Below are 18,944 nucleotides of genomic sequence, written 5' to 3'. Positions count from 1 at the left end.
CTCCTCAACAAAGTGCTAGTAAACTGAATTCAACAACACATTGAAAACATTATCATGATCAAGTGGGATTCATCCCAGAAATTCAAGGATGGTTCAACATATGCAAAACAATCAATGTAATACATCATATCAACAGAACAAAGGACAAAAACCATATGATCACTTAAATTAATGCTGAAAAAGCATTTGATAAAATCCAACATCCCTTCATGATAAATAGTCTCAAAAAACTGGGTATCGGCCGGGCGCTGTGGCTCACGCCTGTAATCCTAGCTCTTGGGAGGCCGAGGCGGGTGGATTGCTCAAGGTCAGGAGTTCAAAACCAGCCTGAGCAAGAGCGAGACCCCGTCTCTACTATAAATAGAAAGAAATTAATTGGCCAACTGATATATATATAAAAAAATTAGCCGGGCATGGTGGCGCATGCCTGTAGTCCCAGCTACTCGGGAGGCTGAGGCAGGAGGATCGCTTGAGCCCAGGAGTTTGAGGTTGCTGTGAGCTAGGCTGACGCCACGGCACTCACTCTAGCCTGGAAAACAAAGCGAGACTCTGTCTGAAAAAAAAAAAAAAAAAAAAAAAAAACTGGGTATAGAAGGAATTTACTTCAATACCATAAAAGCTATATTTGACAGACACACAGCTAGTCATACTGAATGGGGAAAAACTGAAAGCCTTTTCTTTAAGATCTGGAACAAAACAAGGATGCCCACTCTCACCACTGTTATTCAACATAGTACTGGAAGCTCTAGCTAGAGAAATCAGACAAGAGAAAGAATTGAGTATCTTCCAAATTGGAAAGGAAGAAGTCAAATGATCTTTGTAGAAGATAAGCTCTTATTTCTAGAGAACCTAAAGATTTCACCAAAAAACTATTAGAACTGATGAACAAATTCAGTAAAGTTGTGGGATACAAAATCAACATACTTTAAATTCAGATGCTGCCCTCATGGCAGGAAGATAAAATTTAAAAAAATTAACATACAAAAATCAGTATCATTTCTATATGCCAACAGTAAAAAATCTGAAAAAGGAAATAAGAAAATCCCATTTATAATAACCACATATAAAATATCTAGGAATAACCCTAATTAAAGAAGTGAAAGATCTCTATAATGAAGACTATAAAACATTAATGAAAGAAATTGAAGAAGACAAAATAAATGGAAAGATATTCCATGCTACTGGATTGGAAGAATCAATATTTGTTGAAATATTCATACTATCTAAAGCAATCTAGAGATTCAATGCAATCCCCATCAAAATACCAATGACATTTTTCACAGAAATAGAAAAAATAATCCTAAAATTTATATAGAACTACAAAAGACCCACAATAGCCAAAGCCATCCTGAGCAAAAAGAACGAAACTGGAGGACTCACATTTACTGACTTCAAATTACACTGCAGAGCTCTAGTAACCAAAACAGCATGGTACTGCCATAAAAACAGGCACACAGACCAATGGAACAGAATATAGAACCCAGAAATAAATCCACACATCTGTAGTGAATTTCTCTTCAACAAAGTTGCCAAGAACATACAGTTGGGAAAGAACAGTGTCTTCGATAAATGATGCTGGGAAAATTGGATATCCACATGCAGAAGAATTAAACTAGACCCTGATCTGTTGCCATATGTAAAAAGCAAATCAAAATTTGATAAAAGTTTTATCAAATAAAAGATTTAATGCTGGGTGTGGTGGCTCACGCCTATTATCCTAGCACACTGGGAGGCCAAAGTGGGAGGATTGCTTCAACTCAGGAGTTCAAAACCAACTTGAGCAAGAGCCAGATCCCATATCTACTAAAAATAGAAAAATTAGCCAGGCATTGTGGCACATGCCTGTAGTCCCAGCTACTCAGGAAGCTAAAGTAGGAGGATTACTTGAGCCCAGGAGTTTGAGGTTGTGGTTAGCTATGGGTGATGCCACTGCACTCTAGCTGGACCAACAGAGTGAGATGCTGTCTCAAAAAAAAAAAAAAAAAAAACTAAGACCAAAAGCTATGCAAGTGCTAAAAGAAAACATTGCAGAAATACTTCAGGACATTGGTCTGAGCAAGGACTTCTTGAGTAATCCCCTGAAATCACAAGCAATCAAGGCAAGATGGGCCATAAGGGATCATATCAAGCTAAAAAGCTTTTGCACAACAAAGGAAGCAATCAACAAAGTGAAGAGACAACCCACAGAATGGGAGAAAATATTTGCAAACTACCCATCTGACAAGGAATCAATAACTGGAATATATAATCAGATCTAACAACTGATAGGAAAAAGTCAAATAATCTGATTAAAAAATAGGCAAAGGATTTGAATAGACATTTCTCAAAAACAGTATACAAGGGCCGGGCATGGTGGCTCATGCCTGTAATCCTAGCACTTTGGGAAGATGAAGTGGGAGGATCGCTTGAGGCCAGGAGTTCAAGACCAGCCTGAGCAAAAGTGAGACCCCATCTTTACTAAAAATAGAAAAAATTAGTGGGGTATGGTGGCACATGCCTGTAGCTTCAGCTACTCAGAAGGCTAAGGCAGGAAGATCTCTTGAGCCCAGGAGTTTGAGGTTGTGGTGAGCTATGATAACACCACTTCACTCTAGCCCCAGTGACAAAGGGAGACTGCTGTGTCTCAAAAAAAAGAAAGAAAAGAAAGAAAGAAAGAAAGAAAAAGAAAGAAAGAAAGAAAGAAAGAAAGAAAGAAAGAAAGAAAGAGAAAGAAAGAAAGAAAGAAAGAAAGAAAGAAAGAAAGAAAGAAAGAAATATACAATAGAGTATTATATAGCCATAAAAAGGGATGAAATTTTGCCATTTGAAACAATATGGATGGAACTGGGGAACCATTATGTTAGGTGAAATAAGCCAAGCAGAGAAAGCTAAATCTCACATGCTCTCCCTCATATGTAGTAACTAAATACAAAAACAATTGCTCTCATGGAGACAGAGAGTAGAGTGATGGTTACCAAAGGTTGGAAAGGATAGCATAGAGGGGGTATAAAGTGGGGGTGGATAATGGGTACAAAATATAGTTAGATAGATAGAATGAACAATGTTTGATAGCCCAACAAAGTGGTTATAATCAACAATAAGGTAGCGTATACTTGAAAATAACTAAAAGAGTGGAATTGGAGTGTTCCTAACAAAAAAAATGATAAATCCCCAACATGATGGATAACTCAATTATTCTGATTTGATTCATTCACATTGTATTCCTGTATCAAAACATCACATATACTCTATAAATATATACAAGTATTATATACCCATAACAATTAATAATTAAAAATGAGGTTGGGTGCTGTGGCTCAGGGCACGGCTCAGCTCTCTGGGAGGCCAAGGTGGGAGGATCACTTGAGCTTAGGAGTTCGAGACCAGCCTGAGCAACAGTAAGACCTCATTTCTATAAAAATTAGGAAGATTAGCCAGGTGTGGTGACCCATGCCTGTAGTCCCAGCTGATCAGGAGGCTTAGGCAGGAGGATCATTTTAGCCCAGGAGCAGTGATTGTGCCACTGCTCTCTAGCTTGGGCAACACAGCAGGACTCTGACTCCTAAAAAAAATAAAAAAATAAAAAAAAGATTGTTATTATAATCAAAATTATATGTAGTATATTAGGTTTGGTCCCACTCCTCCTGTTCTGTTTGCTGAGACTACCTAGAAAAGCCTTATAAAATATGCCTAAAGTTATTAAAGGCATAAGGGAAGGCTAAAATAATTAAATAATTCTAGAAAGAAAACCTGAGAGAACTCCTACCTAAAATTCATGAAATTATAAAGGATGTTTATTGAGGATGTAATTGTAAATTTTTAAATTTAATTGTAATAATAATGGCATTCCTTAAGAATTCGCAAAGGGTAATAATATAAGAGGATAAATAGAAATGCCACTTTAAAAATACATCTTTAGAACTTTTTCCCCCCCAATAAATGGATCAGGCAGGAAACCTGAAACTTTGATTAAATTTTTGGATTGTAGGCTATGAAGGGCTTAAAAGTTTTTATTATTACTTGTAGATATATCTAAGAGACTCTAGAATTCATTATAGTCTTTCTAAAACATTTCTTCGCACAACATGTGGAAGTAAATGTTGGGATAGATGTTTACTGATCTCAGTATGGCATTTACATGGTTAAGAAAATCTGTGCTTATGATTGTTTATATAAATGTGTCTTGTCTCCTTTTCTTTTAGGTATGTAAAAGAAGGAGATACAGTGTCTCAGTTTGATAGCATCTGTGAAGTACAAAGTGATAAAGCTACTGTTACCATCACTAGCCGCTATGATGGAGTCATTAAAAAGCTCTATTATAATCTAGATGATACTGCCTATGTGGGGAAGCCATTAGTAGACATAGAAACGGAAGCTTTAAAAGGTACTATAAATCTGTTCATCCATTTTACCAAATTGGTTATTGCTGTCTTTTTGTCAATGGGTCCCAATTAAAAGTGGTCTTGACTTGTATAGAATTTGAATTGGGAGTTTAGAAGCCAAGGTCAGGAAAAATGAAAAGGTTCTCTGTGATACATGATTATCATTTGGCCAGTCTCCATGTTTTTAACAATTTATCTGGAGGCCTGTGATCTGGAAACCTTAGTGTTAGAAGAAGCAATAGGCTCTCTTCATGAATTGAAGATTTAGGCTTTAAATACTGGCCACCAAGAACAAAAATTGAGTATGCAAAGATTAACATAATGGATTGCTCTGTTTGCCACTAATATATACAAAAAAGAGTCTTTGATGATGGTTATAAAAGCCAGACTTCTTCAAGAAAATCAAACTTCTTCAAGAAAATTTGAATAGAAAAGAAGGAAAATCAAAATGAAAGTGAAGACACCAGCATTCAGAAGCAGCAGCAACTGTGAAACTTACCTGAATTAGATGTCCTGTCAAAAGGGAATTCATTGTGAGAATGTTACAGAGGAAAAGTAAGTCAGTGGGCAGTCCCAGTAGTGGCAGAGAGCTAGCTGTCTACCTCAGAGGTTCCTTACAGCATTATTGTGATACACCAAAGTTATGTCTTCTAGGAAACAGTGAGGGCTGAAAGAGCAATAGGTTCTGTGACGTGACTCCTAGGCCAGCATGGCATCTTGGAAGTGCTGAAGTAAAGACATCTTAGTTGTGTAATTAGAAGTCTGAAAGGAGTATTTGAATTACAGTGGCTGGCTGATACTTAGTTCTGTAGTCTATACAATAATAATAACTAATATTATAATCATTTTTTTTCAGAATCACATTTTATAATTTATAAAATTTTTTATACCTATTCTTTAAGATATTTGAATTTAACAGATGAAGAAATTAAAGCCAACAAGAAAGATTGGAAAATTTGCTCAATAGTCAGTGACAGGGTCAAATTTAGAACTTAGATGTCCTGAATTCTTTGTTGCCCAGGCTAGAGTGAGTGCTGTGGCATCAGCCTAGCTCACAGCAACCTCAAACTCCTGGGCTCAAGCAATCCTACTGCCTCAGCCTCCCGAGTAGCTGGGACTACAGGCATGCACCACCATGCCGGGCCAATTTTTTGTATATATATTTTTAGTTGGTCAATTAATTTCTTTCCATTTTTGGTAGAGACGGGGTCTCGCTCAGGCTGGTTTTGAACTCCTGACCTCGAGCAATCCGCCTGCCTCGGCCTCCCAGTGTGCTAGGATTACAGGCGTGAGCCACCGCGCCCAGCCTGTCCTGAATTCTTGTTCAGAATAATTTCCACTACGACATGCCTCTAAAACCTGGAAGATGGCTTATTGAAAGCTTCCTATTATTTATTTAACTTTATTATTATAAAAGCAGGATATGTGCATTGTAGAAAGTTCTAAAATACAGAAAACCAAAAGTGAAAAAATAAAAACATATTCCTACTACTCAGAAATCATACTCTTAACATCTTAGTATATATCATTCCAGATATTTTTCTAGGACATATATATGTAAGTATTTTTTACCAAAATAATATATTGTTTATGCTATAGTCTAATCTGTTTGCGTAGTTAACCTGTGTTTTCATGACAACATATTTTCATTTTATATGATTGCCAGATAATATTTAAATTTCTTAAATTGTCCGCAATGTCCTTAAAATTTCAATTGGTTTTTTTCAAACTAGGATCGAATACAGGACTACACATTGCACCTGGTTGTTATATCCCTTAAGTGTCTTTTAGTCTATCTCATCCTTCCCTACTTTTGTTTCATGACACTGACATGAAGAGACTACAATTTGTTTTGCAGAGTATCGAATCTTTTGGATTTGTCTTGTTGCTTCGTGGTGTTAACTTTTTCCTCCAGTCCTTATATTTCCTGCAAACTGGAAGTAAGATTTAAAGGCTGGATTCAAGTTAAATATTTTGGCTGGAACATATCATAGATGAAGTTGTGTACTTCATATTGCTTTACATCAGGACACACATAACCTCTGATGACCTGCTGTACCAATGCTAAGTTTAAACACTGAATCAGGACAATGATGCCCTTACCCCTCCATTGTACAATTATGTTTTTCCCTTTGTAACCTGAAAGTTATGAATGTGGTGTTACTTATATAGTATAAACTACTATGTAAGTAGTTTATAATAGCATTTGAAATCTTTCCTAAATCAACAATTGCTGTAGTGGTTGTAGAATGATGATTTTTGGATTCTGTCATTCTTTTATTGTTACTAGCAGGCATTATTCCTCTCATCACTTTGGGCTATTGGTTACTATGAAATACATAAAGTTCCTACTGGAAAGACAGAATAAATGCTTAATTCTTTCCTTTTACTGATTCTCAAAACAGGGAGTTGCTTTAATAGCCACTTCAAATGGTGAAACTAATTTTTCCAGCTTCCTTTTTGTGTGTATGTGTATGTAGTCATGTGCCATATAATGACGTTTCAGTCAGCAATGGGCTGCATATACAATGGTGGTTCCATAAGATAATATTGTAATAACATATGTTTACTGTGCTTAATTGAGGCGTCCTGCCACCATGGGGAAGTAATAAGGGAAGAGAAAGAGGGACATAAGCTTTAGCAGAATACTTTATAAAACTACTATATTTCTGCCATTAGGTTGCATTTACCCTTTAACATCAACTTCTATCATTAATCGAATGCTTTCTCTGTGCTAATGTTGTATACACAATCTCATTTAATCATATTTATATTATTATTGGCATTAAACACATCCACCATTGTGACTCGGTTTAAATAACTTGCCTATGATCACATAACTATTAAGTGGTAGACTTAGAATTTTGACCCTAGCTCTGTTTAATTCTAAAGCCCATGCTCCTAACCACTTTGTTCCACTGAAAATTTAGTACAGAAAAGATGAGTATCTGCTCCATTTTGCACCTAGAACAATGGGACTGAATTTCTAACAATGTACAAAATGTTAATAATTAACAAAATTCTACTATAACAGTACAATTTAGAGTGTACGTAAGTACACAGACTTTAAAATATTGAAATTGTTTACAGGATTAATACAAAATGTTTTAGAGTTTTTAAAAAAGCTCTTTCATATAAAACATTTCCAAGAATATAGCATATCAGTTAATTAAATTATATTTGATAAAATAAATTGCAAGTTCAATGCCTGGGCATAGTAGATGCTCAAAAAGGGTAGCACTGTAACTGTTAATTTTGTATAGCTAATTGTGGATTGATTGATTGAATTAGCTGTTTTAATAACTTGAAGTGAAAAAGAAAGTGCAATGAAATCTCATCAATTTGGATGTCATTAGTTCTCACTTTATGATCATTTGGAAAGGAATTAAACTAAAGTTTATATTTGTGCTATAAAGAAAGGGCTTCCAAACATACTCCAAAGCTTTAGTATTTCAAAACGTTTTCGTCAAAAGAATTTCCCTCAGCTAAGTGAATTAATTAGACTATTTAATGTTCTTGAAAATAGTTTTTGAAATACCTAGGAATATTGCAATTTCATACTTTTGATATTTTTACCTATTCAAGTTACTGTTTTAGTTAACTAGAAATAATGTGGTTTTATTGTAAATTTGCTTCATATGAGGAATTACATCAACACTGAATTGATAGACTTCATGTGGAAAAGTGCTTACTTACCAGAGTTCTTTTGCTCTTTCTTAGAATTTACTTAAAGCTTGTAAAACTGTACTCTAATTCATTAACTAAAGATCAATCACCAAAAACTAAAATCTCACATTAGAGTGTAACGCTAGAACCACTAAATTGCATTAGTTGGGAAGATTCTTGAAATTTGAGTTTAGTCTTAACTCCATCTCCCTTAGAGTCTGTTTCTATGTTGGTAAAATTGAGAAATCTGCTCTGCATACTTGTAACGTTTTGTGATCATCAAAGGAGAAAATATGTTATAACACTGAAAATTATTTAAAGTGCTATGAAATAAGATGGTATTTTATTTGATTAAGAGAGTGTTCTTCCAACAACTATTAATACTTCACTATTACAAATAATATGAGTGACTTCTCACAAGTTTGTTTGTTTTGTCACTGATGTTTACACCAAAGTTATTCTAAAAGGTTGTACTATGTAGCTAATATATCACAAAAGGTTTCCCAGAAAGGTGAGTTGCAATAAATTACTTGATCTTTTGGAAATATATAATAATTTTGGTATATATTTGGATATTTATACATTTCACATACTTCAGCAAATATGCATTGTCCAAGTTAATGTTTTTTTTTCTTCTTTCTTTCTTTTACATGAGAACTCTCAAACTACCAAGTTAGGATTTGGGGTTCCTACAATTGAATCTCCTGATTAGTTCCTAATGCTGATCTTTTTTACTAGTCTCTCCAGTAATTTTAACAGATATAGACAATATACAGGGGTTCTGAAAGTTCAATGTAATGATGTCTTGAACTATAGGAATTGTATTCTAGCTACTTTGAGCAGAGAGAAAATTTACTAGAGCCATGAACTAATGGAAACAGCACAGATTGAGTCAGCCAAAGGATTGAATTTCAGCCCTTGGATTTATTAGGTGTGTGAACTTGCGCCAATCCTTTCATCTCTCAGACTTCATTAAAAAAAAAAAATCTATAAAATGGGGAAAATAACACTTATCTCACACAGTTGGAATGAAGATTAAATTAAGATATTGCATATTTAGTGTGGTATTTGACACATAATAGGTGCTCAATACAAGTTTTTTTTTCTTTGCCTTCTTGATCCTTAGGGGAATTTTTTAATAGTTCCACTGAGCCAATTCATAGACTAGTGAAGAGGAATGAGTAAACAGTCTTTCCATGTTTGCAGCAGTGGAAAATTTTTATTTGCCTAAAGTTGTATGTCAAAGTATCAAAGCAAATCCAGTTGTCTGTTGATTTTCAGAAGTTCTATCAGTCTTTAGTTTACCAATTCAAACAGAGATTCTGCTATACATCATTAATTTCCTAACAGACTTTGACAATTAAATGCTCTCAAAACCATTTTTTTTGCTTGTAAAAATACATTTGCTAATAGCCTGCTATAGTTTTTCTAATAGTTAGAGAAAAGAACAACCAAATTAGCATTAGCCACAGCATGTCTTAAGCCATATTCAAAGCAGAGCAAACTTTTAAATATTTTATCATCTCAGGAAAATGTCTAAGACTGTCATAGATTTTTATGATTCTTTTATATAACTTACATCATATTTGAGTCTTTTTTCATATTGCTTTAATGAGGATTTTATTAGGAAAGTGTTTAAAATACATGTTTTAAAATTCATTGAAGAAACTCATTTTTTAACTTGTAGCTGCAGTGATTTTTAACAGAAGTGAAGTATTCACCAGGTACTAATAATTATTAGTAAAACAGTACCAGGTACCAATATCTATCTACCCCTGCTCCACCCCTACCATTAAGATAACTGTGTTTTCTTTTTTCTGAAGCAGCTCAACTCTTATGCATTTAGATGACAAATTTAAATTGAATTTATTAAGATGTTATAGGCCACTAAGATTTTTTTTTCCTTTTTGTATTTTCAACTGAAGTTAAGTTTTACCTTGTTACCAGATTCAGAAGAAGATGTTGTGGAAACTCCCGCTGTGTCGCATGATGAACACACACACCAGGAGATAAAGGGCCAAAAAACACTGGCAACTCCTGCAGTTCGCCGCCTCGCAATGGAAAACAATGTAAGTTCCTATGTAAGTCTGAGATTGCATAGAAAGTATACATTTGTATCTTTGAAAAATTAGGCAACTATCCCATGATGAAATGGGTCAAGTTAGAATTAAAGGAAACAGGAAAATATTTGTTACTAAAAAGTGATAGTTGTATAAAAGTACTTGGGAGAAATAAGAAGTTGGGTGTGCGTGATTGATTTATGGAAGGAGTGAACACCTGTAAAGGGAATGAAAGAAGCAGAATAGGAAAGAGAAGGAATAAAAGAGGAAAAGGGCTGGATGTGGATGTGGTATCATGGATCTGTCCTAATCTAGAGGGGATGGGGACAGCCATAGAATTACTGCTTTGAGGCAAGGAGGACAGCCTTCTGAATTCCCTCTGCCAGTCATTGACTGAATGGAGGGTGGAATGCCAGGCAAGGGGACTCCCTGGCACTCTGATAAGTATTTGCACATTCTCTCATTTAGCCCTGTGAGATAAGAGGCTATTCTGAGACTTGGAGAGGTTAAGTAACAAGTCTGAGGACACAGAGCTAACACAGCAGCAGAGCCAGAATTCACAATTGAGTCTATGTTACTCTAAAAGCAGTGCTCTTAGACATTATGCAGTGCCTCAACAATCATTGCCTCTATTATTTGAGTACATGTTGGTATTTGAATATGCACCAGACACTGTACACATATGATCTCTAATCCTCATAGCAACCCTGTGTGATGGTTTGGATTATTCCCATTTTGCTGATGAAAAAGGGCAGGGAGGTTGGTTAACTATCGAAAATCAAGGAAACTGAACTGGGGATTTCAACACAAATTTGTCTGTTTTCAAAGCCCGAGTTCTTTCCACTGTGCCCCACAATGCAGACTTTTTGTTTGTCTATTTTTGCGAAAAGTAATTATGTTACAGTGGGGAAAAAACAAAAGTTTACATTTTGGAAATATGTAATAGCATCATTACAATGTTCATACCCTTTCAGCCAGTTCTCTGGCCATTGGAGAACTATCCCAAGAAAATAATCTAAGATACATTCTTCCTGGTGTTTTATATAGCCAAAAATCAAAAGTTGTGTTTATATTCAAAATGAGGGAAATGCATAGGTGAATTATGTTATGCACCCTTGCTGAAATTTTATGTAACCCTTAAATGTGTTTAAATATGAAGACATTTAGCACAATAAAAAATAGAAAAAATAATATGGAACACTAGATTATTAAGGACATTAGATGAAATAATGGTTTTATATATTGCTTTGAAAGCTATAAAGCATTTTACCAATTTGTTTTTTTAATTATATAGAAAGACCACCTATAGAAGAAATGCATGATTTGGCTTTCCTGTATCACTTCCTAAAGATGTATATAATAACTAGAATACTTATATGATTACTAGAAATTAAATAGTAGATTTTATTATTATAAATCACCTTTTCCTTCTTGCAGTTTGCACATTTATAAATTGAATTTGTTTAAAACTAAAAACCAGTGGCATTTACGGTTATTTGCAATTGCCTAAAAATTATTTGTTTAAATTCTCAGAGTTTGTTATAAACTTAGTGTTTGATATAATAAAGTCCTTTGTTCTTTTAAAGTTCTTTTAAAAGTTATCTTTAGAGCTGCACTAATACAAATGAAGCTGGACTTTACCCTAAGAAATTAATTAACACACACTATGCGTGAGGATATCATCCAAGCTTATGTGTTTATTTTTATTTAACTAGAATTAACTGTTTTGTACTGATCTTTCCAAAGTGACTATCAGAAAAAAACTAATTTGAGAGAAGTTTGGTATCATGATTACTTAAACAGTTACATGTTTAATTGGTCACCAACATCAGAAACATTGGTCTAAATTTGTTATAGTGTTATTTCTTCTTTTAACTTTCAAATTCTCTGTTCTTAGTTATTGCTATTTTGGAAATAGGGTCTCACTCTGTTGACCAGGCTGAAGTGCAGTGGCCCAATCATAGCTCACTGCAGCCTTGAACTCCTGGGCTCAAGGTATCCTCCTGCCTCAGCCTCCTGAGTAGCTGGAACTATAGGCATGTGGTGCCATGCCTGACTAATTTAAAAAATTTTTTTTTTTTTTTGTGGAGGCGGGATCTCATCATGTTCCCTAGGCTGGTCTTAAACTCCTGGCCTCAAGTGATCCTCCCTTCTTGTCCTCCCAAAGCACTGAGATTATAGGTGTGAGCCATCACACCTGGCCTAGTTTTCCCTCTTCTTATATAGTCTCCAAGAGTAGAAAAGCTTGAGTAAAAATTATGCAAGAAATTTAAAAATGCCTGACTTTTTAAAAATGCAAGTTTTTATAATAGCTATGGATTATATAGATATCTCATAGTTACCAGTGTGTATAAAAGTAATAAATGATTACTTATGCAGGATAGCTATAGCTTATCTATTAAGATAATGAAAATGTTATTTCCTTGTACTAATTTATTGGGCAGGGATATATTTTCACCTTCAATTGATTAAATTCCATTTTGAAGCTTTAATGATTGATTCATTTTTAAGTAGTTGTATTTTTAGCATTAAAATATCTCATTTTTTAGATTAAGCTGAGTGAAGTTGTTGGCTCAGGAAAAGATGGCAGAATACTTAAAGAAGATATTCTCAACTATTTGGAAAAGCAGACAGGAGCTATATTACCTCCTTCACCAAAAGCTGAAATTATACCACCTGTGTCAAAACCAAAAGATATGACTATTTCCATACCAGTGTCAAAACCTCCGGTATTCACAGGCAAAGACAGAACAGAACCCATAAAAGGTAATAACAACATAAGGAAATAGTATGCTTATTTTGGGGAAAGCTGCTTCAATAGATAAATGTATGTAATATGTTTTTAATTCTTACTGAAGGGTAAGTTCAAATTCAGCATATAATTTTTTAATGAAGAAATATCATAGCTTTTCAAGGAAACACTTTCAATTTATATGTATTGTTAATTTCTGAAGAGTGATACCTAAGAGGTTTCTTGGAATATAAACTTGTATACTGATAATATTTCTGCTTGAAGACTTGCTCAGGACGTTTTAAACATTCATTATTTTTAGTTAGCTTTCAAAATAACTAGTTCTGACTTGTTATTTATAAATTCTTAGGATGATTAACCTCAAGAAGAGTGGCTTTATCCCGGCTTGTTCAGCTGTATGAAGGGCAAACCCGGGCAGCCCCTCACCCAGTGGTTCTCAGCAGGGGGCAGTTTTGCCAGTCCCTCCTGGGATCTGGTTTTCACAACTGGGATGGGGAGGGCGCTACTGCACTCTCTAGTGAGTAGAGGCCTTGGATGCTGCTAAATGGGTGAAAATGTGCAGGACAGTGACCATAACAACAAAAAAAAGAGTGGCTTTGCAAGAAAGTCGTTAAATACATGGCTTGTATCCTTTTGAATTTTGTCACACAGCACAGCATTTAAAGCAATTGCCTGCCATATTATTGTACTTGCCACTGGGTGTTGTGATGTAGTCAATGTTCTAGCTTTGAAATTAGTGACTTTCAGTGTAATGTAATGTGATGAAGATGGTAACAATAGGAAGAGTTTAATTGAGAGGGTAAAGGACATTAGGGAACATTCTATTTTAATTTTTTAAAAGGATGGAATGATTTAAGAATTTAAATAAGTAATGGTTGAATCTTTTCCAGGCTTTCAAAAAGCAATGGTCAAGACTATGTCTGCAGCCCTGAAGATACCTCACTTTGGCTATTGTGATGAGGTTGACCTTACTGAACTGGTTAAGCTACGAGAAGAATTAAAACCCATCGCTTTAGCTCGTGGAATTAAACTCACCTTTATGCCCTTCTTCTTAAAAGTAAGATTTCATTCATTTCAAACAAGGCTTAAGAAGGACATTTAAATTTTGTTTTGTAAATATGCAGTGTGTTGACTATGGGTTTGAATAAAAATACTCTCATTGCATCATATAGTTAGAAAAATACAAATGTACTATTTCTTTGTTTAGTAGGAATTTATAAAATTGAAATTTCTGTCATATTTTTATTATTTCTTCAAGCTAGGTGGAGATTATCCTACCAGTTAAGTAAAGCCTTTAATTCTAAAAAGATCACTCCAGCAAAGTCACGATTCGATCTAAAACGAGACTTGGTGTTGATTTTACAAATATCACTGATAGGTATTTTCATTTATTCAACAAACTTATATTGAGGCTCCTGGGAATCAATTGTAGGGGTAGGCCGTGGTCCCAATATAAACTGGAATAAGACCATCAGCTGACCTTGAGCAGCCCGTAGTCTAGCTCATATTAATGACTATTTACAACAGCTACCATGTGCCAGGCTCCGTACTAAGTATGCTGTATATACATTATCTCTTAACTCTCAGAGTAACCCTGGCAGGTAAATATTACCATCCTCACTTTCCATTTAAGGCAATTGGGGCTCAGAGAGGTTGAGAAGCTTGTCAGGGACTACTTGCTAACAAGTGGAGAAGCTGTTTCAGCTTCTGGTCTGTTTCACTCAGAAGGCCATACTGGTGTCTCTAATGCCAGTGTGGCTCCCCGCCCTTTCTCGACACTGCACCAAGACTCCGCCATAAATCAAGTTATTGTTTTATTCTCTGATTCTTTTTGGTGGTTCTCCTTCATTGCCTTTAGGATAGTTTTCAAACTCCTTAATGTGACATATAAATATTGTTACACATCTCTGCTATCTACCTCTCCAATTCTCCCCTTCCTCTGTTTTAGTCATATTAAGCTATAAATAATTGCCAGAATATACAATTCTACCTGCAGTGTACCCTCCTCTCTTGATCAAATACCTGGGCATCCTAAATACTAAATTGTGTTCAAGTACAGACCCCTCCAGAAGCCTGCAGCTGTCACTGAGTTAAATACTCTTTTGTTTCCCATTGTAACCTAGCATGTGCCACGTCCTTACTCAGTTGTCTCTTCAGTGGATGCTGAACCTCATGAGGCAGAAGCTATTCTCTTTTAGCTCCGCTTTTTAAGCTACTACCCTAACAAATAAGTGAGTGCTTTCTAAATATGAGATGTAGCAGGTGTCTATAATGAAAGGAGAATCATCTGGACTTCATTATGTCTCTAGAGTTGTCTATAGAGACAAGGCAATTGAAACAGGTGGATGACATCACCCAAATTGTGTATGGATGAGAAGGCTAAGGGTTTCACAGGGGTAGATAGAGGTAGAGTTGGCAAAGACAATTGAAGAGGGTGTGTGGGGCCTATGGTAGGATGATGATAGGATAACGAGGAAAGAGGCACTTAGAAGCCAAGTATATCTACTGCTATGTAACAAGCCACCCCTCAAATTTAATAATTTAAAACAACAGCCATTTATTGTTTCTTGGGAGTCTATAGGTGAGCAAGGTGAGTCTGCTGATCTTAGCAGAGGTCTCTTTTCTGTAGTCAGCTAGCAGGTTGGCTAGGGGCTGGCTGGTGTAGGATGGCCTCAGCAGGGCTGGCTCCTTTCTTTTCCATAAGTCTCTCTCCTCTCCCTGGCATACCAGCCTACACGTGGTCTCATAGTACTGGCAGGGATGAAGAGAGGAAGCAGAAATGCTCAATCCATTTTATTTGCCCAGGCTCTGCTGCACCAAGTTTTTTTATTTTTTAGATACAGTATTGCTCTGTCTCCTTGGCTAGAGTGCAGTGGTATCATCATAGCTCACTGCAACCTCAAACTCCCGTACTTAAGCAATTCTCCTACCTTAGCCTCTCAAAGTGCTAGGATTACAGGTGTGAGCCACAGTGCCTGGCTCAAGTTTGTTCTTGTCTATTGACCAAAGCAAGTAACTAAGCTCAGTCAACCTAAAAGAGCACTACCAAAGGGTGTGGATAAAGGGAAGAGTGAGAGAGTGGGGCCTTTGATTCAGCGTCTTACACTAAGAAGAAAAAAGTTTTAAGGGCAGATTAGATAGCAGGCATATGCATCACAAAGGTTAAATAGGATATGGAATAAGAACAGGCTATTGGAGTAGTAATCAGGAGGCCATGAGTAGCCTCAGCCAGAACTGATTATTATTGAGGTAGAAGTGTGGTTGCAGTTGGTTGGGAAATGAATAGGAATTAAGAATGAGGAGCATTAGGAAAAGCTGGTGAAAGGCAGACACGGGGCAGTGGGTGCAGAGGGTAGTTAAGGTGGCTGTGTGCAGGAGAGTGAGGAAGGGTTCCATCTGCCTCCTCCCCTCCTGCACATCCTCAAGGAAAATTAAGCAGGTTTGTAGGCTATGGGAAAGAGCTGGAGAATGGGAAGATAAAAAAAAATTGTGAGTGGGAAGGATTATCAGAGCAAGATCCTGACATTAGGGGAAGAATACAGTGAAGACCTCAGTGAAGAAGTTAACCTTGAAGAGCAAGAGAGCACCACCTCTGTATTTCTGATTGGGTTCCTCTTACTGTTTCCTGGTAACAGCAAGTCTATTTTGAAGCAAGGATAGACCATCCGTTTAATACATTGAATTTCTTTTATTATCATTTTTCTTCATTGTTTCAGTCTGAATGACTAATCTAAAACTAACTAACATAAAATTTAGCTTGCTTTGCTTTAAAATAAAATTTTATATAAGTTACAGAACATTTGGAAAATACTATGAAGTATTGTACAGGGGAAAAATAACCTAATCTGTGGGCACATGCCTTGTTATTTTCTTTTACAAAATTTGAATTATACTCAGAACCCTGTTTCTATGTGTAACACTTTAGATTAATCTTAGTTATGGATTTTTACACAAAGAAGATTAAAGTTACAGTTATCAAATGAAATACTTATTAAAATTTCTAAGTCATAAAAATTAAAGAATTTGTAGCAAATCTTTTCATTATATTTTTCTTTCATTGATCCACTTCCATACCCACCTTAACTAAACTAATCACTATAACTCTCTAGTTCAAGGATTTGACATTTTTCCTCCCCTGTTAAGGCCACCAACCCACAGACAAAAAAAAACACTTAACACAATGCATGTAAAGAATTCTTAATGGGACTGGACAAGGACAGTGGAGGGAAGGAATTCTTTTTAAGGACAATCCTAAGCATTTTAATTTTGCTATCTTTTAAATTTAATACAAGGCATGACTACCACATGCAATAAGTGAACCTTGATTATTAGATCCTGGATGGGCACAGAAATAGCTATCAACATTTTGGAAACAGGGAAATCTCAATAGGGACAGGAGAGAAATGGTGTTAAAAGACAAAAGGTCACAGTCTCTGTGGCTGTGTAAAAAAAATAAGAGAGAGAGAAAAGGAAAAAGGAAGGAGAAAGATTAAAGGAGAAGAAGGCAGAGAGGGAAAACAAATACTTTTTAGTGAGACTCAGGCACTAAAGTAAATGTTCGTGCCAGCTCAGCCCTTCATTTCGCCACGGACACCAGGTAGAAAACTGACCTTTCCTGGTCAGTGCGCTTTAAAATCCTTATTTCATGTTCTTTCTATACAGGGAAATAGCTTACCTGTCTTTTTGTGTTTTAATTCCTAGTGTATATTTGGACTACAGGTTTACTTTTCGTGGAAATCTTAAGACTATGTGTAAGTGAGGAAATTACTTAGAAAAATCTCCTCGGTCTTTACTAGGTACCTGACTGCTTTATCTTTTATTCTGAAATGATTAGGGTGACCCAGTTCTGTACTGCTTGAAGCTAGGTACATGGAGACTTGAAATTAAACTCAGCATAAATAACAGCTCTCTCCCTCCTTTTTAAAAATATTAATACTTCTTATTGCTTGCAATCCCCTACCCCTTCTGAGTTAAAGGTGCTAAAGTTGCAATCTCTTTCTGTTAAACAGGCTGCATCCTTGGGATTACTACAGTTTCCCATCCTTAATGCTTCTGTGGATGAAAACTGCCAGAATATAACATATAAGGTTGGCTATACAGTGTGAAAATGTTCTTGCTATAAGTAGAATATAGTGCCAATGTGCTTGTAGGTTAGAGAGACTTCTGTTGTCCCTCAAATAGTGGTCATTTTTAGATTAGAATTAAAGATATGTAATAAAACATTAAACTTAAGTATAATTTACTGTTATTTTTGTTTTTGCTGGTTAATAGATTTAGATATGGAGATTGGCATTTTTAAGCTTTTTTGGCTTTCTGCTTAAAATAATGGAAATATACAGCTGTACGGCAGTAGATTTATGTTACCTACCCTACTTTACCCTCTCAAAAGAAGCAGCTCTCTCAAAATTGAATTTCTAAAATTTTAAGAATAATTTAAATGAGAAAAGTAATAAGTTTGAATTCAATTTCAGTGAACTCTTCTGTTCAGAGTGAAACTTTCTTAAGACTGAGAACATTTAGGGATGCCGTTCCTGTGTATATTTCTTACTAGGAAGTGAGTTTAGATACTCTGGGAGGTCAGATCTAAAATGTTAATATGATTAATACAGCTGGCTATATTTATTTTTATTTTAATATTTCCTGATTAAGTATATAGTTGTTATAAAAATTTTAGGCAAGAAAATGCTGTTTACCTTCAAGCCCATGATCCTAATATAACTTGCTGTTCATGTTGAGATAAACATCCTTTCAGGATTTTATTCTTATATACTTTTTTTTAAAAAATTATAGAATTATTCATATTTTTCTTTATCTCAATTTTTTCTTCTTAATATATTATGGACATCATTATATGTCAGTTAATACAGCTTTGTTACCATTCACTTAGCCAGTGACTTATTTGTAAACATTTTGACTGCTTGCAGTTTCTAAAACTTGTAAACAATCTGTATTCAACATCCCTGTGTATCTGTACATACTTCTGCATTTAGCACATATTTTTATAAATTTTGATGCATTTTGTCATATGCCTTCCAGAAAGTCTGTACAGGTTCAGTATCCTTATCTGAAATGCTTGGGACAAGAAGTATTTTGAATTTCATTTTT

At 35.4% G+C, this 18,944-nt stretch overlaps 1 protein-coding gene across 2 annotated transcripts in view; it reads left to right on the top strand.

Annotated features, from left to right (window-relative positions):
- The window catches only part of DBT (dihydrolipoamide branched chain transacylase E2), a 49,779-nt gene that overhangs the window by 14,695 nt on the left and 16,140 nt on the right, over positions 1-18,944 (top strand). For both annotated transcript variants that reach the window (XM_075999893.1, XM_012748604.2), the window contains exons 4-8: positions 4,182-4,363; positions 9,975-10,096; positions 12,637-12,853; positions 13,730-13,896; positions 17,849-17,926. In XM_075999893.1, the coding sequence (XP_075856008.1) occupies positions 4,182-4,363; positions 9,975-10,096; positions 12,637-12,853; positions 13,730-13,896; positions 17,849-17,926 (766 nt within the window). The remainder of the gene's footprint in view (positions 1-4,181; positions 4,364-9,974; positions 10,097-12,636; positions 12,854-13,729; positions 13,897-17,848; positions 17,927-18,944) is intronic.

This window comes from Microcebus murinus, chromosome 2 (genome assembly GCF_040939455.1).
Source record: "Microcebus murinus isolate Inina chromosome 2, M.murinus_Inina_mat1.0, whole genome shotgun sequence".
NCBI classification, from domain to species: Eukaryota; Metazoa; Chordata; class Mammalia; order Primates; family Cheirogaleidae; genus Microcebus; species Microcebus murinus.
The sequence above is the reverse complement of the archived record's forward strand: the minus strand, read 5'-3'. Positions and strand labels throughout refer to the sequence as shown.